Source organism: Eutrema salsugineum, unplaced genomic scaffold (genome assembly GCF_000478725.1).
Source record: "Eutrema salsugineum unplaced genomic scaffold, Eutsalg1_0 scaffold_5, whole genome shotgun sequence".
Taxonomy (NCBI): Eukaryota; Viridiplantae; Streptophyta; class Magnoliopsida; order Brassicales; family Brassicaceae; genus Eutrema; species Eutrema salsugineum.
In genome coordinates, this window is record NW_006256612.1 from 14,642,181 (window position 1) to 14,666,261 (window position 24,081).

The 24,081-nt window shown below is 36.4% G+C and overlaps 6 protein-coding genes across 9 annotated transcripts; 5 read left to right on the top strand and 1 right to left on the bottom strand.

Moving 5' to 3' along the window:
• Positions 1–218: 218 nt before the first annotated feature.
• Positions 219–2,460, bottom strand: LOC18994477 (12S seed storage protein CRB). Its single transcript, XM_006418130.2, has 4 exons — positions 2,129–2,460; positions 1,616–1,902; positions 962–1,393; positions 219–857 (listed from the first exon to the last, which is right to left on the bottom strand). Exons 1-4 carry the CDS (start codon positions 2,409–2,411, stop codon positions 456–458), a joined length of 1,404 nt encoding a protein of 467 aa, XP_006418193.1. The 5' UTR covers positions 2,412–2,460; the 3' UTR covers positions 219–455.
• Positions 2,461–4,717: 2,257 nt separating this feature from the next.
• On the top strand, positions 4,718–5,710 carry LOC18994478 (fasciclin-like arabinogalactan protein 9). The gene has a single exon (XM_006418131.2). It carries the CDS (start codon positions 4,877–4,879, stop codon positions 5,621–5,623), a length of 747 nt encoding a protein of 248 aa, XP_006418194.1. The 5' UTR covers positions 4,718–4,876; the 3' UTR covers positions 5,624–5,710.
• Positions 5,711–6,646: 936 nt separating this feature from the next.
• On the top strand, positions 6,647–10,585 carry LOC18994480 (prohibitin-2, mitochondrial). Of its 4 annotated transcripts, none has more exons than XM_024152640.1 (10): positions 6,647–6,843; positions 6,921–6,961; positions 7,161–7,243; positions 7,395–7,472; positions 7,621–8,193; positions 8,672–8,852; positions 8,940–9,056; positions 9,554–9,724; positions 9,813–10,025; positions 10,131–10,585. In XM_024152640.1, the coding sequence occupies exons 6-10, from the start codon at positions 8,682–8,684 to the stop codon at positions 10,323–10,325; spliced, it is 867 nt and encodes a 288-aa protein (XP_024008408.1). In that variant the 5' UTR covers positions 6,647–6,843; positions 6,921–6,961; positions 7,161–7,243; positions 7,395–7,472; positions 7,621–8,193; positions 8,672–8,681; the 3' UTR covers positions 10,326–10,585. The 4 variants fall into 4 exon arrangements, with proteins under 4 accessions (XP_024008408.1, XP_006418196.1, XP_024008409.1 ...); XM_006418133.2 differs by having other exon boundaries at positions 7,634–8,193; XM_024152641.1 differs by having other exon boundaries at positions 7,174–7,243.
• Positions 10,586–12,482: 1,897 nt separating this feature from the next.
• On the top strand, positions 12,483–13,231 carry LOC18994481 (monothiol glutaredoxin-S13). The gene has a single exon (XM_006418134.2). The coding sequence runs from the start codon at positions 12,593–12,595 to the stop codon at positions 13,067–13,069; it is 477 nt and encodes a 158-aa protein (XP_006418197.1). The 5' UTR covers positions 12,483–12,592; the 3' UTR covers positions 13,070–13,231.
• A 4,751-nt stretch (positions 13,232–17,982) lies between these two features.
• On the top strand, positions 17,983–20,135 carry LOC18994482 (zinc finger protein MAGPIE). Its single transcript, XM_006418135.2, has 3 exons — positions 17,983–18,184; positions 18,404–18,800; positions 19,061–20,135. Exons 1-3 carry the CDS (start codon positions 18,040–18,042, stop codon positions 20,031–20,033), a joined length of 1,515 nt encoding a protein of 504 aa, XP_006418198.1. The 5' UTR covers positions 17,983–18,039; the 3' UTR covers positions 20,034–20,135.
• Positions 20,136–23,109: 2,974 nt separating this feature from the next.
• On the top strand, positions 23,110–23,975 carry LOC18994484 (protein E6). The gene has a single exon (XM_006418137.2). It carries the CDS (start codon positions 23,178–23,180, stop codon positions 23,829–23,831), a length of 654 nt encoding a protein of 217 aa, XP_006418200.1. The 5' UTR covers positions 23,110–23,177; the 3' UTR covers positions 23,832–23,975.
• Positions 23,976–24,081: the final 106 nt, after the last annotated feature.

Sequence of the window (24,081 nt, forward strand, 5' to 3'; positions counted from 1 at the left end):
GCTCTCTGTTAATTAGTAGTCAGTTTAACCAGATACTGGTTGGTGTGCCGGTTATTAGTGTGTATAGCCAAATGACACTTTTAGTTTGTACATGTAAATAATGCGATTTGTTACTGCCAAAATCCGGGATGCATGCACAGATTCATCAAGTGCTTTAATTTCAGGTTTCCACAGTATATGATTATAAATCCGGGATTCATGCACAGATATATTAAGGATAATTAAAGACTCTAACTTAACACTTTATTCAGGAAAGAGTTACATATATGTACCAACGATCACTTCTATACGACGTTCGTTGTTGGTACGTACTGTAGGCGTCCTAAAAAGAAACTCAAAAACAAAAACAGTTGCCTTATAGCGTCGTCCAACTTCTTTTCTACATTATTATTTCTTATTATTACAAACCGTACGAAACAAACCAAACATTTAAAAGCTGTTCAACCACGAGCACATCAAGCCTCGACCCTCGGCCTACCGCTCATCGGACCACCACTGCTATGAGTCAATGTGGTCTCGAGCGTGCTAAATTTAACCCGCCTAGCTTCTTCGAGCGAGATCTGATAACCATGAGATATAAGCTCAAGTGGTAAGCCCCTCATGACTGAGGTACGTCCCGCGAGTGTATTGATCTGTGCGTTTTCATGAGACTTGAATTCGATCCACTCGAACTGTTCGCCAGTGGCACGTTTCACGACGGCGAAGCCTTGTGGCACCACAAGTAACTGTCCTTTAGAGATCTCTTGGTCGAATACTCTCTGTCCATTGTCGTTCACCATCTGAATATGAGCCTTTCCATTTGTCACGTAGAGTGCCGCGTTTGCGTTCACGTTCCATTGCGGTAGCACCATAGCGTTCTGCATTTTGCACACACAAAAAAATCAAAAACGACATGTTTTTTTTTATGAAAAACACAATCAAACTAAAAAAAAAAAACAAAGAGAACTTTCGTGGAGCTTACGTTACGGATGGAGCCACGAAGAGCACTAAGGCGTAGAGAACGGAGAATAGGGAGATTGTAACTATTGAGTGTGCTGATGTATCCGAGTGACGGCTTGTACACGTCAGCACTCGACGGGTCATCGAGGTTTTCGGTGAATCGCATTGTGCACAAAGTCTCCTCCAAACCATTACCTTCTACCTGTGGTTGCTGGCCGCCTTGTTGGCCGCGTCTCAATGGTGGCCTAATAACGCCGAACGGACCATTGACCTTGACGATGTTGCCACGGTTAACATCCTGGTTCTGCAGCTGCCGAGCCGTCTGGATATTGATCTTAAAGGCTTTAGCCAAGATCTCAGGTGCGAAGCCATTGAAGATGTTGTTTTGTTTCTGTTGCCTTCGGCCTTGTAGCCATTTCTGCCCTTGTGGGTTGTTTCCGGCTAACAAAAATGGCTGCAATTAAAAATGAAATTATGTTTATTATTCTTTTTCTGTTAATTTTAGGGAAAATAAATCAAAAGTGGAGATTTATATAGAACTTTATGTTTTCAAAGCCTAACCAAAGAAACTTTAATTCCAGCTTAATAATAATAACTAAACAAACCCAAAAATGTTCACTAGAGAAACGAAAAATCCCAAAAATAAGTTATTTTTGTTACTTGTGGGTAGACTTACTCTGAGGTTGCGGTCAAGCTGGTTCTGGTTGTTGGCGAGATCGGCGGCTGAGACAAGAATTAGAGGCTCATTTCCATTGTTGTAGATCCACTGAGCCACACCAGGAGGAGTCGCTATGGTGTCACCGCACCGGATGTGCTCCACTTTCTGGTGCATGTCACGGAATCCCTGACCCTGTCCCTGTCCCTGTTCTTGACCCTCTCCAAACTGCTCACCCGGTTGAATCACCTCTGAGTCCATAAACGTCTCGGCGCATCCCGGAACCACTCTTCCCATGAGACCCCGTCCTAATTTGTCATAACAAAACAAAAACATATCAAACATTTTCAAGTATTTGTTTTTAATTATGATTATTTCAAAATCAAATAAGTTTTCAATCCAAATAAAATGAAAAATATATTGAACCAGTTAACAATCTTGATTCAATTTTGTATTAAATCAAAATTCGGGTAACACACTCTCTATAAATAAATGGATATATATAAATGAGTTTATCTTAATCTTAAAACGCACCGTTAACGACAAACGTGAGTTTGCCGGCGTTCAAGAAAGTGGGCAAGTAGAGACCCTGAGGATCAATGACAAAACGCTCAAAAGCGAAGCCAGAGCAACGTAGCTGAGGTGCATGATGGTTAAACACCTCGATGCGACCACCCTCGCTTTCGATGATCTGATCCGCCTCGAGTGCATTTAGTTGATCGAGCTGGCACTCGTTGGGCCACTGTTGGGCAGTGTAGCCATGGAAGAGGATAAAGAGTGTAAAAGAGAAGGAGAGAAGAGATGAGCTTCGACCCATTTTTTTGTACTTTGTGAGTTGAGCTCTTACAACTTACCTACATGGAGTTTTAGGTATTTATAGAAGACTTTTGTTATCCAGAGTTTAAAATATATATAACACCATAATAACTTAATACTTCTTTTTCTAGTCCTTTTTCTAATCTTTTTAAATTAAGGAGGTTTAAAAGAAGAAAAAAGCGGTTTCGAATACTATCCAAAGCAAATAGAAGCTCAAAAACTTCGATCCGGTTTGATACGTAAACTATTGAAAACAGCCTTGGTGAAATTGGATCTCCTTACTCCTTAGCGGAGATTTTAATACAATTTTGAAGATGAATTAGTTTTGGCTCGGTTTAGATTTAATATGAATTGAATTAATGGAAATAGAAAATTTATTGCACCCATAATCAGGATGACGGTTAATATTTTTTTCTTCGATATGTATGTACTATGTAGGGACGAGTCGGGTGACAATTAACATGCATTATGCTTTCTAGCTTTACATATTTTTTTTTCCAAGAAGACATCATATATTTTATATATTCGAAATATATTTCGTTAACTCCTTAAGAAATCTAATAGACTTTACCCAAATACAACCAAAATGTGCTTTTACTATATCAACATGCGATTAACGTATAGAGGAAACCACTTCATAAAAAAAGGACAAAGCAATTAAAATGTTCAATTTACTCTTTTTCCAGTGATTGGGGTTTACTGTGGTGGAAGGTTGAAAAAGTTGAATTTATGGTTGATTGGTTATTATGTGACATCTTAAATAAAAATAATACCCAAATTTTCATAGATTTTGTGTAGTATTTTAAGTAGGAACTCCTAGTATTAAAAAAAATGTGGTTTGTTTTTGTTTATTCTCGTTTTTTTTTAAAGTTCAAAATCGTTTCTCGTCGTGGAAAGATGAGTACATGCATGTAAATGAGAATTAGGTGGCTCATTAATGGAGATTGTAGACACATTTCAATTTGCATGGCTCACTAAAGCGCGTGTTCTTACACATCAGCTTCAAAGACAGACAACGAGATCGGGAGGGGGCGAGGAAAAAGACAGAATAAGAGCTTATTAAAGTAACCATGTAATGGTTTGGCGGACGCGACGAACCGAGCTTGACGAGTGGATGGCTGCATGCTTCTCAGGTGCCATCTAAATCTGTTCTGTCTTCCTGCAAATTTAGTTTTTTACTTTCTCAACTCACTCTTTGTGCATGTTGGTGTATTATTATGTAGAAGGTCATGCTTGTTATATTTTAGAATATTGAAATATCAGGCCTTCATTCTCAACATTCCAACATGTGTCGGCCTAGTCAGGTCACTATAAGCCATCTGCAGACCAATGTCTAGGCCCGGTATTTAGGCCCAATTGAAACTCTGGATGGAACTAATCTACGTTTGTTCTCCAACTGCGTTCCGTTTTACTTCAAGGAGAGGCAAACATGTACTTTAGGAAAAAAATTATACAGAACATTTCTTTTGTGTTTATTTGCATTATTAACATTTCATATGTTGAATGCATAATTGTTATTACATTATAATAATCAAACAATTAGTGTTATTCTCTTAATTAATGATATATATTTAATAGTTAGTGATGAGGCAAGATAAAATTATGGGTTTTCCACTCTCCCACATGCCAACTTGTAATTCCCAGCTGTCACTTAGTCAGCCTGTCCACTCAATTTATTCCCTTTACAGAACACACACATATTCTTCGACATGTATACACACACATGATACATGTATACGCATCTATATATTTGAATGTATGATGTATCTATCCACACGCATATGTATGTAATGTATCTGTGGATTACGTTAATTACACTATCTATAACCCATTTAAGCTGTCAAGTTCTCTTAAGCTATTCCATTACAGGTTTTTTTAAAACAGTAACTTAAAAAACACTGATTCAAAAAAGTGTACGAGCTAGTGAAAATGTATATAAACACTAATTCAAATAGTATGTTTTTATGTTATGAATAAACTTTATCTAAAAATGAGTTGACTTGATAGGAGCTCTCTATTTATGTAGCTATATACTCATTGTCGAAGATTTTTCGTTTTTCTCCTTTTCTTTCCCCTCAAATTTCTACACCGATTTACGTCCACCTTAAGTTGTATTGTCGAACCTTATCTTCTATTCAAAAATTGTATGTAAATTCGAATTATTCACTCGATCCCGATTCACATTACATGTGATGTGGGCTCTACCCACGGAATCCACCAACCTCATATATTCTATTCTAATATATACTCCTCGAATGGAAATTGAGCACCCTGAATTGATAAATAATCTGATCTCTATAGACATTATTCTGTCTTCAAACATTTGGTATTGACTTGGCCATCTCATTCCAACAAAGTCACAACTCATCACTCTAATCATTCACTTGCATATAAAACATTCCCATCCGATATCGTTTTCCCATTCACTCTTCACACGTTAACTAAACAAAACCAAACCAAAAAAAAATGGATATCACTCGTCTAACTATAGCTCCTCTCCTCATCATAGCCGCATTGCTTCTCACAACCGAGACATCGGCTCAGCCAGCAGCACCAGCTCCGGGCCCTGCTGGTCCCATCAACCTCACAGCAATCCTCGAAAAAGGTGGTCAATTCACTACTTTCATCCATCTTTTGAACATCACTCAAGTCGGTAGCCAAGTCAACATCCAAGTCAATAGCTCATCTGAAGGCATGACCGTGTTCGCCCCAACGGACAACGCTTTTCAAAACCTTAAACCTGGAACTCTAAACAAGTTAAGCGCAGACGAACAAGTCAAGCTCATCCTCTACCACGTTAGCCCCAAATTCTACAGTTTGGACGATCTCCTCTCCGTGAGTAACCCGGTTAGGACTCAAGCTTCTGGCAGAGACAACGGTGTTTACGGGCTCAACTTCACTGGTCAAGCTAACCAAGTTAATGTATCAACCGGTTATGTGGAGACACGTGTCAGCAATCCGTTGAGACAACAACGTCCTCTCGCGGTTTATGTAGTAGACATGGTTTTGTTGCCGGGTGAGATGTTCGGAGAGCACAAGCTTTCGCCGGTTGCTCCTGCTCCAAAATCTCCGTCCTCTGGGGTTTCCGATGACTCCAACTCCACGAAAAAGGCGGCAGCCTCGCCGGCCGATAAGTCAGGCTCCTGTGAGAGGAAAGTCGGTCTAGGGTTTGTTCTTGGGCTTGTTTTCTTGTGTTTAAAATTTCTCTTCTGAATTTTATGATCGATGCCATGTTTTGGTTTCTATTGATTTGATCGTACGTACGGTTTGAGGTATAAAACATGAAATTTGTTCATTTAATATCAATTCCATTTCATGGAAATCTGAGACTATTGCATATAATTTTCGTCTATAGTTGTCAATATCGCAGTAAACATCATAAAGAAAATCGTTTTCTTGAGTTGGTCAACCCAAAATAACAAATTTGTGATATAATATTTTGATATACTGTGTATACTCAAAATTTTTTACTGACGGGATTCATATGTAATGTTGTCTATAAGTTAGTAATGTTAGTGTATACATCATGATACATATATAACCCAATGATGCAACTGATGAAAAAAAAAAATCTTTTTTTTTTTTTGCCGACTTAATCACATTTCAATTTACGTAATAATCGGATCCAAGAACGGTAGTCTCACAACTATTGATAAACGACTAAGCTATTCGAATACTCGAAGTCAATCAATGATTCAAGATAATTGGCCGTTAACCGCTTAAGTAAACTGTATATTAAATGCAGAAAGATTACTTGAAATTCTTTGTTTGGTCCCTCAGATCCGGAAGATTAGCCATCACATGCGAGTATACTAGACATGGACCACATACTGTAACTCATTGTGGTGGTTTGTACGCTATTATTTATTTCTGACCGGTATTATAGATTAGTGCAAATATAGTTTAAAAAATGTGTTTGAAGAGCTAGTTGTTTTATTTTAATTAACACTCTCTAAAATAAAATGATAACCCATGCTACATTAAGTTTTCTTATAATATTAATGTATTGGGAGTAAAACGGTGAGCGACTGACTGTATTCTTAGACCACCTCCAACGCTAAGTTTTTAAGAAGTTCTTAAGTGTTAAAGGTATTTAAATTAAATGAAAAATATAATTATAAGCTCAGAACCGATTCTAATTTAAGGTGTTTCAGAGACCGTCTCTAAGAGACACGTGTCAGATCGTGAGTGGCTTCGGACTTTTTACGGACAAAGTCGTCGATTTGGGTCAATATCACTGTTCATCATCGTGAGTTTGGGTTTGAGAGTCGGAGTGTTGGAAGACAAAATCGGTGGTGTATGCATTATCTTTATCATCTATGCGCATGATCCAGATTCGGTTTTGATCGGAACTGCCATGGAACGTATCATCGGCGGCAAGTACAAGCTCGGACGGAAGATCGGCGGTGGTTTTTTCGGAGAGATTTTCCTGGGTCTGTGTTATTGTTTCTCAATTTTCTTTTCTTTTTGGTTTCAAATTGATGCATATTGACGTTCCCTATTTTGGCAGCTACGCACGTTGATACGTTCGAGATCGTTGCTGTTAAGATCGTAAGTTTCAGCTCATCAGCTATTCTGGGGATTTAATTTAAATTCGTTCTGTTTTTAATCCTTAATCAAGTTCTTTGCTCGTGTTTGACTCTGAATTGACATTCTCTGAATTGATAAACTTTGATATTGATCAGTCAGGCAAGCTTTAAGCTCTTTAAAATGGTACTTCTTAGCTAACAATTATCCTTGATTCGATCAGTTTTGTTTCGCAGGAGGAGAGTAAAACGAAGCATCCCCAACTTCTCTATGAAGCCAAGCTTTACAGAATTCTTGAAGGAGGAAGTATGATTCTCATTCTCTATCTTTCTTTCTCATTTAAAGGAGTTTATTTAGAGGAGTTAGATTATCACATCATCAAAACCAATTTTGTTCCTGCAATTTCTCTTCTCCATAGAATTTGTTGAAAAATGATTGACATTATGATACGTTTCAGTTATCGGGTTTATGTAATTGACTTTGAACTCGCCAAAAGATATCCTGATGCCAACACCAACCGCCACATCCCTTACAGGTATATTTGTGGTCATGGTCCATATATCACTTCTACCTTGTGTTCTATTATCTATCTTTTAGAGTTTTAAAGTCACATTATACAACTAATTCTCAACTAAGTGCCTTTATTTGAGTTTTAAGGTGACATTATGAACCTCTGTTTCTAGTCTTCCATGGCAGGGTCTTAAGGTTGTTGACAAGAAGCAAAAATATGACAGAATTTGTGAGAAGAATATAGCAACTCCGAATGAGGTCTATCTCATGCTCTTTTTTTTTTAAGAACCCTTAATTAGAGCTCACCATTGGAGGAGAAAAGAATTTAGGGATTCTAAACTTTATATTAACTAAAAATTATGATTAAGAAATTGATAAGAACTTCTCATTAGTACTTACCATTGGAGATGCTCTTATAATATTTGGATAATGTGCATCTGTTCCTGTTACAACTTACTGGTCTCAAGTTAAAATAAAAATAAAAATTATGAACACTTGCTGACACACACACAAAAGAAAAACAGTTTTGACTAAACGACATGCGACAAAAAGATAAGACTAAATTAGACAATGGGCCTAAACGTATATTTATTAATGGGCCTGAGTAATTCGACCCAAACGTAGTAGAAGATAGTCGGTGAGTAGATTTATCATTTCTCAATCCTAAAACCCTAAGCTTCGCCGGCTGCTCCGATCGTGATCCTTCCTAAACCCTAACATCGTCGGTGATACAGAGCTGAGCGAAGGTGTGTTTCTCTCTTTGAATCCTCCATTTTTATATCCGATTTCCTTTATGTGTCTACTGCTATGCTCTGTTTGGGTGCCGATTAAATTTACGCAGTGTCTGTTCGTTGTTCATTTTGATAGTCCGAATTGAGGTAGAATGGTCTTATGATCAAAGCTCGTGGATCTGTTCTCGCTTTTAAGGCTTGCTTGTTGTATATATTCCACGATCTATGGTTATTGAGTCTGTTTGATAATGGTCAAAGACTCGATAGCAGTGGAAATCTGTTACCGATGCTTCTCTGTACATCGTCTATGCGATCTACTCGAATCTGTGTTTCTATCCGTTGATGCCTTGTTCATTGATTTTCGTAGTAACTCAAATGCAGTGTTTGCTCTCTTGGATTTTGTTTCTTCTAAATTCGAGATTCGTTCTTTTAGAAGTAATTGCCGTGCACCATTCTCTTGTGTAATCTCACTGCCATGTTGATTTTTTTGTAGCACTAAAGAAATGAGTTTCAACAAAGTGCCCAACGTCCCTGGATCTCCTGCTCTCTCCGCACTGCTTAAGGTCAGCGTTATTGGTGGGCTTGGTGTATATGCCATTACTAATAGCCTCTACAATGTCGATGGTGGACATCGTGCTGTCATGTTCAACCGATTAACTGGTATCAAGGAAAAGGTTTTGTACTCAAACTATCAACTGTTATTTTGGATCTGAGTCTATGAATAGTATTGCTGACTTCTACTCCTGTGTTTGTTTCCTCAGGTCTACCCAGAAGGCACACATTTTATGTTGCCATGGTTTGAAAGGCCAATAATCTATGACGTCCGTGCACGACCTTACCTAGTGGAGAGCACCACCGGTAGTCATGACCTTCAGATGGTGCGTTACGTTTTTCTTGTGCTTTTGTCTTTTTTTTTTTTCTTGTGTGTCTGTATTATTATCGTTGTACAGGCCGTTTTTTATTTTAAATTCCGTTGCTGAATGTGAACCTGTAGATCCTTGAATGCAGCACTAAGACCATGGTTTTAAGTTTGGATGTGGTTTATAATTTATGGCAATGGAGTTGTAGGTTGAATTTCATTTGCTCTTTTAGGATATTACATGATTCATGTAGATCCTTATATGACGTGTGAGTGGATGGTTAATGGATTAAGAAGGAATAGAGAGAATGCTCTGTCTCTATATCTTTCTCTTTTTCTTTTGCTTCGTTTCGGATTCAGTTTTGTGACTACGAAGCGAGAAACCAAATTACACTTGCTTTCATAAGGAGATTATATTTAGATGGAAGAAAAAATTAGTGTCTCAGTCTCAGTATGTTTTTTCTTTATTAAGGTTGTTAATGTGTTTCTGATATTTTTTTCGTGGTTGTTGCACAGGTGAAAATTGGACTCAGGGTTCTTACACGTCCCATGGGTGACCGTTTGCCTCAGATTTACCGAACCCTCGGCGAGAATTACAGTGAAAGGGTTCTTCCTTCCATCATCCATGAAACCCTAAAAGCAGTGGTAGCTCAGTACAATGCAAGCCAGCTCATTACACAGAGAGAAGTAGGTATCTCAACGTTTTTGTTTCTACTGCTTTGTCTGCTCTTTTGTTAGTAATGGTGGATTGTTTTTTCTTTTTACTCTCCTCTAGGCAGTGAGCAGAGAGATACGCAAGATTCTGACAGAGCGAGCTTCTAACTTCGACATTGCTCTTGATGATGTCTCCATCACGACTCTCACATTTGGCAAAGAGTTCACTGCAGCAATTGAGGCAAAACAAGTCGCTGCTCAGGAAGCTGAACGGGCTAAGTTCATTGTGGAGAAAGCCGAGCAAGACAAGAGAAGCGCTGTTATCCGCGCGCAGGTAAAAGATTGTTGATGATCTTTTATTCTAAATCTAATGACAAGAGATTATATAGGTTTTGGGGTTTCTCTGCTAAAGCATTAGGTTTGTTGATTCTTTGTGTAGGGAGAAGCTAAAAGTGCTCAACTTATCGGACAAGCTATTGCAAATAACCAGGCATTTATCACTCTGAGAAAGATTGAAGCTGCGAGGGAGATTGCTCAGACCATTGCACAATCTGCTAACAAGGTGTACCTGAGCTCCAATGATCTGTTGCTTAACCTCCAAGAAATGAACTTGGAGCTTAACCCTAAGAAGTAGAAGAAGCAAGTTCCATTCGTTTCTCTTCTAAAAATCTTCCTCGTGAAGTTGAGAAGAACATTTACGGTGTTTTGACCAAATGACCATTTTGCCGCGTTATTGTTCTAGGTCCTAGAATTACTATAAATAAAGTGGACACAATTAGACTCGGATTGGCTTTGGTCAGTAGTTCGTCATGTTCAATGGAACTGATTGTTGATATTTTCTTGTTTTCCCGGAAAATTGATGAAACTGAATTACAAACTAATAACAATCATATTCATATTTAGTTTTTTTTTTAGTTAGGTTTTAGTCATGTAATTTAGTGAACATTAAAATTCTTTTTCGCTTCTTCATGATAGAATATTTCGAAGATATTTGAATTTCGGGATTTACAAAATATTCAAAGTGCTAGATAGGAATGTGCTAGTTTTCCTGATATGTTGTTGTTTTGTTCTTTGTTGTTTACTTGCAATCCAAATTTTATTTTCTCCATTAGTTGCCAACGTTATCTACACGGCTACACCTATAGAGAGATTTGTATTGGAGAGGGGAAAAGAAAAAAAAAATATAATGCATACGTATTATAAGATTCGTATGAGCATAGCAACATGGACCCTTTGTATTTAATGACGCCATGCCGGCGCCACCATGATACAGACGTCTTTTTCTTTCTTTTTACCGGTGAGGAGTTTTTTGGGGTGACGAAACCCCGGCAAATTTTCGGGTGACGTCGTATTAAAAAACAGAATTTTATTTAGCTTTTGACCAAGTAAAAACTCTTATTCTGATGTCTAATTTGTATATAACCGACGGCTGCTCTTGATGGTGTCATGTAAAATTTCATTTAATGTACTGAACCAAAAAAAAGAATACTGTATATAGCTGGTAAAGATCGATGACCATATATTATTTTTGAAAATATGTTTGAGTAACACAAATGGTTCAAAATTACACGCGCCGTAATTTAACGGACGAGGAACGACTTGCTGTTTCGTAAATTTTAAGGGAAACGTCATGTCATTTTGTTCCGGTGGGGGTCCACCTTCTTGTTTTTTTTCTTACTTCTCAGCTGTTTCCTTTTGACCAAAGGGGTTGTCACAAAATTGCCACGTCATCGCATAGGCTTTTGTGGGGTTCGTGACGTTCGTGGTATGTTTATATATTTTTCTTTTTCGGAGAATTTTTCGTTTAACGTATTTTCGATTAAATTGCAAGTTTAACTAAATCGTAACAAATATTCAAAAAGAAGTTTTGTTGTTGAGGTATTTCGGTGATTTAAAAAAAAAAAAATATGCCTATACTGTTATGACATGTACATATAATTTTGATTGAGCTCTTTAATAACTCTACGTAGTTTCAGCTTAAAAAATTATAGATAAGAAGTTCTGATCTATAAATTTTTACTAGTTTTTTTTTTTGAGAAAGTAATTTTTTCTTTTTTACCAGTTTTGCTTAACTAAGATCTTCTTTTTGGTGAGTTTGCCAAAATGTTATATCATCCGATTGTTGTAAATCAAAATTCTCACCATTCTTTTTTTTTTTGTTTCTTGAAGAAATACTAGAACTAATTTTAGCTTTAATTTCAACTAGAATATCAAATACGAATTGATATCTTATCTTTAAAGAAAACAAGTCATCGCAATGACGTATCAGAGATGGTCTAAAATCTAATGGTCCATCAAAATGATTTGCATTTATCCATAAACGTAATCCTACGAAGACAAAATTTAATTATGACATAGGTTTAGTGCAAATAAATAAATATGTTGACATCAGCGTTGTCGTAAGCCACTTCCTATGTAGTCGTCATCAATTGTTTTTAATTAAACTCTATCGTGCAAGTCATTGATTTAAATTGTACATTTTCTAAATTACAATAAATTTTAATTTAGACATTACGTTAAGATAATAATAATAATTATTATTATCCTTTAAAAAATGAGATGTCGCATTTGAGTTCCGACAATGAGTTCGAAGTTTATCTTTCACTTAAATGAATGATCACAAGTATATAAAGGAGATTTATTTGAGATACGCTGACGTGGCTTCGGATATTATGAGAATACAATTTACACATGCTTACGTTGACCCCAAAACGAAATGCTCTCCGAAATTCACTATATAAATTCTTAAATCCAATCTATCACCAATCCAACGCAACCAAAAAAGTCTAAGTCTCTCTCTCTCTCTGATTTCTCTCTCTCTCTCTCTCTCTCTCTCTCTCTCTCTCTCTCTCTCTCTCTCTCTCTCTCTCTCTCTCTCTCTCTCTCTCTCATACATCAATAATGCAAAAAGCAATAAGACCATACGACTCATCGTGGACGAAGACAATACCGGGCAATAGCATTTTCCGTCCAAAGAATGAAGATAAACGACCATCATCATCGTTATCATGGTTAACATCATCATCATCATCAACACCACAAAAGCCATCATCTTTAAGCACTAAGAAATCAAGCAACCTGCTCGTGATGGAGAATGCTGTGGTGGTGTTTGCGAGGAGAGGTTGTTGTATGGGACACGTGGCCAAGCGGCTGCTACTAACACATGGCGTGAACCCATTGGTAGTTGAGATTGATGACGAAGACAACAACGACGACAGTATCATATTTGATTTGGGTGAAACCGTGATTAATAAAGCGAAATTACCAGTCATGTACATAGGAGGGAAGTTATTTGGAGGATTGGAAAATCTGATGGCTGCTCATATTAATGGTGATTTAGTGCCTACTCTCAGACAAGCTGGGGCTTTATGGCTTTGATATATGATTTAAATCCTCTTAATATCTTGTTTTACTGTCTTCTCTCCATTTTTTTACCCCTTTTTTACATTATTTGTTAATATTTTTTGTAATGTTTCAACTTTCAGCCTATGTGAATCTGTAATTGATTGTTAATTATGTGATTGGGTTGGTCATCAAAAACACACAGAAAATAACAAAATCATTTTTTTTTGTAATTAATAACTCTTGGAAACTTTATTTCATGCATAAATAATCATAAGTCAAAAGGTATCGAAGCCGTGGCCAAAATTCGAAAGTAACCAAAATCAAATATGCGGATTCTTCTTTGGTTCACCAAGATTCAGGTCTCTTCGAGCAAATCATCACGAGTCCATCTTGTAAAGCTTTTGATAAGACGGTTTTCCTTGAATCTCTTAGTGAGTGTGTTTCTTAAGCGAAGTCCAACTTGAAAACAGTGATTTGAATAACTTCATCTTCGACCTTAATTTTAATTGATTAACATGCGCGAGACCGTAATGTTGGAAAATATATTAGGGCCCAAAATATAAGCTAAGAATTTATAGCCCGTCCAGTTTCTACTGCCCTTTGTTAAAAAGAAATTCATATGGCCCAATATAAGCTAAGAATGGCCAAGTCTTCACAAACATTTGTTAACATGGAAATAATTTTTCATATATATCTGATTGATTGTTCAAGGATAAACAACTTTCACACTGCAAGATGTAACATAAACGACTTTTACACTGCAAATGGTACGTTTTTTTTTTCTTTCTCCGGAATCTCCCATATGCTGCTACAGTGCCATACTGCCATGCATAAGCCAGGACAATATCAAAATAGTCTTGCCGATTGAGTAAGATACTACCATCCATTACAATCTGTTTCGTCTGTTGGATAAATTCTGTCTGTTTGTAGACGAAACAATCGGTTTTTTGTCAGAGTGAAATTTTATTTTAAGAATAAATTTCTTGACAGATATATATGTGCAGATTCTGTCAAATCATAAATTTTAATACATATGCATAAGTATATCTATATACGTTTGAGTGGTGATAATTTTTTATTTTTAATAGTGCAGGTATATATGTAAAGAAATTAAGTGTTAAGAAACGATACAAGTGCGTGACATATTTGAAGAGGCCAACCCTCAATCATTAAGCCAATAACATTTTGTGACTACTATAATATATAATGAAAAAGACCACTTTTAAGTAATTATCACCAACTTTTGAATATGCTTTTCACAAGCTCGAATTCATCAACGAACCATTATAGATGAAGGTGGGTCAAATCTGACCGTTTGGTAGCAATGTTAGATATATAACTAATGTTTTCCAATATTTATCCATATATGTAACATGAAAGTGCCATATGTCCAAGCAACAAAATGAAAGTTGCTTCAATAATTATTGAATTATCCAAATCAAATAATTGTACATGAAGGTTTGAAACCCAATTAACCAAACAATATCCTCTAATAAGGTAGACAACCATTACCAACAAAGCTATTGCCTTGTTTTAAATGAATAATGGCTACTAAAACTTGATTAGCTTCTACGGCTCTACCTATTGCCGACTCTATATATAACAGTGGAATAAGTTTATAAGTAACCTAGACAAACTTTAGAGTTTTGTACGATTAGATATATTGCAAACTCCTGAAGTTGGTGTTGCATATATAGGTGCAAATCATTGACAATGAAGATTCATATAGTCATATAGAGAGAACAATGACCATTTTCGGTTAAATACGTTTTATTATAATTAACAACCAGTTGATCCTATGTTTAGGTATTACTCTCTTTTTCTCGGTTTGCACTCATGGACAGTTTCAATCAACTTTGTGGAAAATGGTTGGAAAGCGTTACTTTATCTTTTAATTACTTTTAAGACCCATGAAAAAAGAATCTTTCCAAATATCTTTTTAATTTTAGCATTTAATTGCACAGATGGAAGGTAACCATTTTCTTCCCATAAGTTTACCATGTCCATGAGTATATAATTTATAGAAGTAGACATATTCTTAGTAATTGGAGAAGATATAAACGATAGATATGTTGGGAGATAAAAACAGACAGGTGAATTTGTAAATTATGACTAAAATATTATCTATATTATATAAATCCTATATTAATTTCGATATCAATAAAATATATTTTCCAATTATAATCGTGATACTTACGCAACAATGCAATTTGCACACACACAACAACAAAAAAGCAACAATCGCATTTTTACGGAAAAGAGTAAGGTGGTTGAAAGATTAAAAAAATCCATGAGAGAAATAGAGCGATTTTGATTTGTAGAACGTCGTTATCATCAAATTTGACCGAAAATGTATTGGATTGGTCAAGTCCGAGTAAAAACAAGAAGGCCATTATCATCCACTAAGTGACATATGTATACTTTAAGTCTAATCATATCTCCATTATGTCCTTGTTTTTATTTCATATATCGCCAAGTTTCTATGCTATGGTATGGATCTATCCTTTGTCTTCTTTGAAATGTCGTTTATTGCATTATATTTATATATACACATACGTTTAATACAGGTATATACAATATATTGCGTACACATTTATTCATGGCTTAAACATCTCCAACATTGTGATTTTTATTTTGGTACTTTTTTATTTTTCTCCCACTAATAAGTATGGATTCTAGCTACTATTGTTTTATGTGAATCCATGGTAAGACTTTTTAGTCGAAGCTAATACTATTATACATCTACATACAGTACGTACATATATATCTAGTATAGATGGCAATAAAAGTTTGTCTATATTATTTAGAAAGTGTTCCATTAGAGATAAATGCTTTATAGATGCAGCGGATTATTCCGTTCCTAATATGTAGAGCGTTTTTCATCAAAAACCTTCATATAATAAGCGCGATCGATCAAATTCAAATGAATTTAATTTCGAGAAAGTTCATCTAGCTAGGAGCTCTGCATAATTAAATAAAAAGTCATATACAGTATTCGTCTTTGGATACACGCATATTCACTCACATATAAACGCGTTTCTTTATGGTTGAAAACCCCGGTGTTTGTTTATGTGCCTATCTGGTGTATGTGAATCTTGATGACAAAGGAAACAATACTATATATAATGAAGTCTCGAAAACATAGGGGAATATTCTAGTGCCGCCAAAGTTCAAGAAGAAAAGTCCAAAACTGAAACATTAAAAAAATGTTTTTATTTTATAGGAATCTTAAAACATGATTACATTATGATTAAAGTGGAAATTACCTAAAGAATTAGTCATTAAGTCAGCCCACAAGCTGACGACCTCTCGTCCTTCCAAAAATTCACCTGCGGTTTGTCAGTTTTCTGTCTCTTATTTCTTTCAATGAACTAATTACCATTATTGTTTAATATATTTTTCAGCAAAGGGTAAAAAAGCACATTTAGTTTACTTTTGTTATGATCGAGATTTTGATATTTAAAAAAGTTTAGAGCTATGAAGTATGATCGAGAAGTATATATATGATCAAATTGTTTCACGCATAAATATTTTGTAGTTCAAGTAGAAAATCTATTCTACAAAACATTTTTCTGATACAAAATAATTAAGATGGCACTTTTGATATGTATGACTCATAGTCCGCACATATGTTAAGTTAAGAATAAACATTTTTATGAAAGAATAAACACTTTGATATATTGGGAAAACAAAACTTTCTTAAAGAAAAAGAAAAAAAAGTGAACACGGCAAAAAGATCTGTGTAGAAAAGCATGAAACATATACTCGTATCTACCAACTTTCATTCTCAGCTCCAGAAACCATTTGTAAATTGTTTATTTCACAGAAATAAAAATGATTTTTAAAAATTACAATAATTCAGTTACGGCGATTTTAATCTGATTTGAAATCTATAAATGGCAAAAGTATTATGACTGCTATGCATGCTATAAAGAAATTTGTCTGAATTCAATTTGAAATGTTAATTGGTTTAGAAAGATCTGGAAAAGGAAAAACGGGTTGCAAGAAAGAAAAAAACGAATATAGAGGGGGCACTTGACGGGGAGAGTATGAAGTCGCATATAGGGTTTTGTTTTCACTGTCGACCAGACGATTATTCTCTTTTGCTTATTTAGGTTCTTATTTTCTTTGTCGTATGTTGTTGGATTTTACCTCATGAGCACGTGCATGGGTACACGTGCATTGCAGGCTTTGTTCTCAACAAAGATAGATGTAATTAACCACCTCCGTTGGATCTGAGTTACTTCTTTGACCACCTTAATTCACGGAAATTTTAAATCTCAATTATCTCAATTATGAAAATTGAAAAAGAGGCCGATCACATTCACACGTAGTAGTGCCAACCAAAACAAAAGAGGCAAATCTTTACTCACCACATAGTGATCCGCGCGTTTTTTTCAAAAACTCGCCCGAGCCTAATTTAAATGAAAGTATTTTTAACCTTTCAGTATTTAAACTGTAAACGAATATATAATGTCAGTATATACATCATGATTGTACTGAAAAATAATACTTTTTTTTGTCAACGCACTAAAAATAACACTAAGAGAATTTATAAGGCGTAAAAATAAGAAGAAGAAATTAACCGGAAGATGAAAAGTTAAAAGAAAAAAGAGAAAATAAATAATTAGATCATCATCATTCCAAATAGAAAAGGCAGACATATAGTAACTTTCTGTGTGTAAGAAATAGAAGATATATATATGAGAGTTTATTATATATGAAATTGGCTGCCACAGTTTTTACAGATTAAGGTGCTTATATATATTTATTGAATATTATTCGTACTACACATAAGCGCTTACTTATGTTTGTAGGGGGTGTGCGTGTCTATATAAAGTATACAACCAAGAAACCTCTCTTTTGTGTTTTCCTCTCATTCGTAATTACTTCAGATTCTAGTTTTTTTTTTATTTATTATTAGTTACCATCTTAATCTCCATCTCTAATCTTAAACATCTCTATTATATATCTCCCAACAAAACTTCTGTCCAGAAGAAGGCATGACAGCTGAAGATCAGACAATCTCAAGCAGTGGAAGATATGTCAAAAGCTCATCAACAACTGATTATGTTGATCATCACCATGAACATGAATCCTGTAATCCTCCTCTTGTTAAGAAGAAGAGAAACCTCCCCGGAAATCCTGGTAATAATCAGTTAATTAAGTTTAACATAGATCACTAATTAAATTAAACCCTAGTTAAGAAAAAAAAGCTTTTTTTTGTTTGCAGAAAAATCATCTTCTTAATTTTTTTTTGTTTTCGATCTTGATCTATAAACATGCATGCGTCAAACTGATTATCCCTAGCTCATATGAACCATAATTAACATCCCGAATCTGATTGGCATCGATCTCGATCTACAGATCCAGAAGCCGAGGTGATAGCTCTATCTCCAAAGACACTTATGGCCACAAATCGTTTCCTCTGCGAGATATGTGGAAAAGGTTTCCAAAGAGACCAGAATCTACAGCTTCATAGGCGAGGACACAACCTCCCATGGAAGCTAAAGCAGAGGACGAGTAAAGAAGTAAGGAAACGAGTGTATGTATGTCCGGAGAAGAGTTGCGTCCACCATCATCCGACAAGGGCACTCGGTGACCTTACCGGAATCAAGAAACATTTTTGTCGGAAACATGGCGAGAAGAAATGGAAGTGTGAGAAATGCTCCAAGAGATATGCAGTCCAATCCGATTGGAAGGCTCATTCCAAGACTTGTGGGACTAGAGAGTATAGATGCGACTGTGGTACAATTTTCTCCAGGTATAATATACGTATGTCTTTAATATATCTTTATACTGCTATGCATAATATGCCTAGTTGCAAGCACATCTCATCTCATGATCAGTAATTGCATTAAATATGCGTTCAAACATGACTAGCTGTCTAATTAGTAAAGTTACTAAAATTTTTTATATAGATTATGCATGCATGTATATATATATATACGTATATATTGTGTGTGGAGTATAGAGACAATCGTTATAGTTAAATGGTGGGTTTAATATGTTGAAAAAAAACAGGAGAGACAGCTTCATAACACATAGGGCGTTCTGCGACGCGTTAGCAGAAGAAACCGCTAGGCTAAACGCAGCTTCTCATCTCAAGAGTCTTACCAGTAATAACCTCAACTATCATTACCTAATGGGCACACTTATCCCATCTCCACCACCACCGTCGTTTCCATTCGGACCACCGCAACCGCAACCGCCACTTCACCATCACCATTTCCCCCTCGCAACCACCACCTTCGATCATCAACAAGACGTCATGAAACCTGCCTCTTCGCTCTCCTTATGGATGGGAGGAAGTATCAATCCTCATCAAGTGACCATCGACGACCGCATCGCGCCGCCGCATTCACCGCATGAGGATTACAATAATTGGGTCTTCGGAATCGCGAATAAGCACGGCGAGCTCATAACGACGAGCGATTCCCTCATCACCCATGATACTATCAATATCGTTGTCCCGAGTAAGGAAAACACAAACGCAAACGCCGTTACTTCTCTTTCGGTGCCCTCCCTTTTCAGCAGCGTCGACCAAATTACACAAGACGCAAACGCGGCTGTTGCGAATATGTCCGCGACTGCGTTACTTCAAAAAGCGGCTCAGATGGGCGCGAATTCTTCCTCACCGGATCCGACTACGACGACGACGACATGCATCGACCAATCAACGTTTCTCCAGAGTTTTGCGTCGAAAATGTCCGATGATCAGAGTCAGATTGTAGAAGATGGTGGCAGCGACAAGTTCTTCGGTTTGTTTGGATCAAACAGCGTCGGGTTAATGAGTAATAATAGTGGTCTTCACGACATCGGGAACCCTAGAAATGGCGTTACGGTCGTCTCGGGGATTGATGAATTACAGAGCTACCCCTGGAAGCGTAGAAGAGTTGATAGTGGGGATGCAGGAGGAGGAGGGCAAACTCGGGATTTCCTCGGGGTTGGTGTACAAACAATGTGCCACTCATCCCCTACCAATGGTTGGATCTAAAACACTGTTTCTTCTCTGGAGTTTCTAACGTACTTATAAGAACTTAGCAAAGCGAATTTCTTTCATTAATTAAAGTTCTAGATTATTCATCGTGATTTACACTATTCCACTAGCTAGTTAATCTTTTTTTTTTTCGTTACAAGCATAATGACAATGTGTTTGTATGTAGTGATTCACGCATTGGTATTAAAATTAGCATATTCGTCGAAGAAAAGTTAAGATTCATGCATATTCACTATATTCACTAGGTTTAGAAAGGTCTTTGATTTATTTTTTTTTATAAATAAGTACTTAGAAAATGTATGCGCGTACGCACAAATGAATTTCGTATATGCATAATTGCATATTTGCATATATAAAGAGTGGATCGGAAAGTGGTGGGGACTAAAGAAAAGATGGAGGCTTTTGAGCTCAATAATTATAGCTTAACTTGCAGAGCAATTCATAGTGGAGGAAAATAATAAGAAAATGAAAATGAAGAGAGAGAGATATAAAAAGAAAAGATAAAAGAGTTCTAGTGTTTTCATTTTTGCTACATTGATAGAGGTGAAAATATATGAATGTGTGTCATTTATCGTCTTGAGCTGCTCACTTGCTCGGGTGCTTTGGGGTGAAAATTTTGGTATAGCTAAATGGGCTTACACTTATGGATCTTTGATAAAAAAAAAATTTTAATCAGTTGGAGGTTGGAACGAGAGGGAGAGAATGTACGTAGAATTCCTCTTCAAGCGACTTGACTTATTGGGCCACGATTCTTAAATAAGCCCAAGACCAAATCTCTGCAATCTCATATATATGCAACTTTAGTAAAGCCCAAATTTATGAATAGCCCTTACAGCCCAATTCAGTGCTTCTCCTTCTGCAACCAAGGGCGGCAACGATAGCCTTGAGACCGTGTTGCAGAATCCAGCAAACCTTGGAGATGCTTTCACTTTTCATCTGATTTCCATGAAGCATCGAAATTGCACATAAAGACTTGGAGATGGTTTCGGAATTGAAAACTCTCATTTGGAATTTTTTTTTTTTTTTTGTTAAGTAGGTCAGTTTTTAATTTTGTAGTATAGCAACTAAAAAAATATGCAAGATTGCAAGCATATATTCATTTCATTATAACTGGTTATCTTACAATATTAACAAAAATAACTAACAAATTGTTTGATCATATATCTCATTATATGATCCTTTTGAAAATTATAAAATTCGGTTAAGAAATTACAAAAAAGCAAAAACAAACCCCGAGTCGGCCAGTGTCCTGAAAACATTTACCCTTTGGTAAGTAACACCACTCTCCAAGTTCAAATCTTTTCAGACTTTGATAAATACAATTCCGAAAGTTCACAACTTTATTCTCTACAGTGGACGATCGGAATTAGATCAAACCCCCCCATTGTGGAATCGGAGCGAGGATCTTCACTCAGTGACTCATCAATATCACTAGGAAGAAAACAGACGCCTTTGCTTTGGGGTTCTTCATGAGAAACCTAACGGCGGAGTCCGGTTCGGGTTCGGGTCGGGCCGTCCAACTAGTATACGTTGATGAGAATGGGAAGTTGAAGACGGACCCGGAAGCCATCGGCGCTCTTCAGAAGCTTAAGGGTCCTGTCGCTGTTGTCTCACTCTACGGAAAAGCTCTCCGTGGCAAGAGAATCAAGTATAACCTGTTCTGGTTCGGATTACGCCCAAGAGACCGAAGAAGATACGGTTTCACAAGAGAGCGGGAAAGCTATAATTGCAATGACCCCGAGAAAATGCACAAGCACGGGCTCTGGAGCTGGAGCCTCTTCTTCCACAGGCATGGATCATTCGAAATACACAATGAAGAAGCTGAGAGATGAGATACTGAAACACGGGTTTGGAGCTGAGTTGGTTGGGTTAAAGAATCCAAGAAAGAGTGTGTTGGTTGAGCTTTACGAACGGTGCGTTTTGCGAAAGTGAGATGTAACTACATGAAGCGAAGACTCTATGTATCAACATGAAACAAAGTCTGTTCTTGGTTTAGTTTTTCTTGCGAGATTTGCGTTGTTAAGACCGTGTTGACAACGATGCGGCTGCGTTTAAGTCTATTAAAACGAAAAAAGTCAACTGTTATAAGTCAATACGTCTTTTTTTAGTCAATAAGACTACCGTCACTTAACGGCGTCATGACACGGGCCAGGGCATGTTAAAAATGGGCCGGACTGATACATGGGCTTGTTAAACTGTTGGATCTTAAGAAATCTATATCGTCCATAGAGTAACGTACATAATTATTAAATACGCTAAAATATTTTTTTATTATTTATTTCCCGACAAACGTCGAAAGTACTATCAAATAAATTATTTCCGACGATCACGGGACAAAAGCTGTGTGGTAGCTTCGATTTCACCCTACGCAATGGTTCATGACACATTGTCCCATGGGCCCAAAAGTCTTAAATAGTTATCTGTAAATGCCTAAACTCTTTCTTATTTCCGAATTGGACCCACACCATTCTTCGTCGTTGCTTTCTCTCTTTAATGTCTAAACGAACTTTCAATTGTAACATGAAACCCCCTCTCATCTATTTATCAAATAATATTCAATGACAAACCAGAAATTTATTAAAAGAATTTATTAAGTTTGATAATCATTTTTTCTGCTAAATATAAGTTTGATAATCATGGTTATCAAAACTTGTGATAAATCATAAAAGGTGACATTTTTAGAGATTTATCTAAAGTTATATAGACATATTCTTTGACATTATCTAAGTTTTGCTACCACAAAACATGATCTAATTGTAATCTTCATTTTCAACTAACTCAACCACCAAACAGTGAAAAGAAAAGTCAAAAGGCATGTATAAACACAACTAATAAATTGTAAGTTGTTTTCTTGGGTTCTTTTCTTCTTTGACCAACAAACAAGTAAATATAATAATAGCTAACATATGCAAAATCTCCATTTCGATTTATGAGACAAGTCCCACTATTCTTAACTTTATTTTTACCTTTTCGTATTTTAATTTAAAATCACTCCCCGCGAATGACGAATGTCCCTCCTTAATCCTCGCATGTTTACTCGACCCATGTTACTACATCTTAATTCTATTTATACATAAACTCACTCACACACCAAAATACATCTTAAACCCTAAAATCTCTCACTCTCTTTTCTCTTCTTTGATGGCTTCATTTGCTATAAAGTCAATTTTTTGTTTCCTTGTTGCTGTTTTTTGCTTCATTGACAAGAATGTCGAAGCTAGAGAAGGTAAGCTCTTCTTTAGCAAGTTCACTCACTTAGATCGTACTAACAACAAAAAGGAAGATCTAAATCCAGCTCCCGCTCCGGGCGTAGCCCAAGCCAATGGAAGACTCGGTGACGGGGCTTTCGGGCCAGGTTCCGGTATGGTTCCTCAAACCAAGGAGTCATGGCCGGTTTCGTCTACAGCCACAGACGAGGAGTTCGAGAAATTGATGGCTAAATTTGAGGAAGAAAAAAACAAGTTACCGGAGGAGTTCGAGGAGGAAGAAGACTCTGAAGATCTCAAGGAGCAAAAGGATAATTATAACAACTACAATAATGGATACACGTACACTACTAACAATTATAATGATAATAGAAGAGGTTACAGTAGTGAAGAAGAGAGACAAGGGATGAGTGATACGAGGTTTATGGAGAATGGCAAATACTTCTACGACACACGAGGTAGGAACTCCGAAAATACCCCTACTCGCGGGTATGAGAGTGCTCGTGGAAACGATCATCCCAATGAGTTTGAAACAATGGAGGAATACTACAAGAGCTTGGAAGGTAGTCAAGAGGAGTATGAGCCTTAAAAAGAAGATGACTTGTATTTGAGAAACAAAAAAACTTTTGGAGTAATTGTGAAATCTCCATTTTACTTGTCTTTTTTTATGAAAAGTGAAAACTACAAATACTTAAGTTATACAATATCAAAATTGAGTTATGTCTAATATGTTTCTGTTCGGTTGACGCCAAATTTTCACCCTTTAATGTTTATCTTATGCTCAATCCATTACCATAATTTCACCAGTGACGATACCAATTTAATCAACAGGCTCGGAA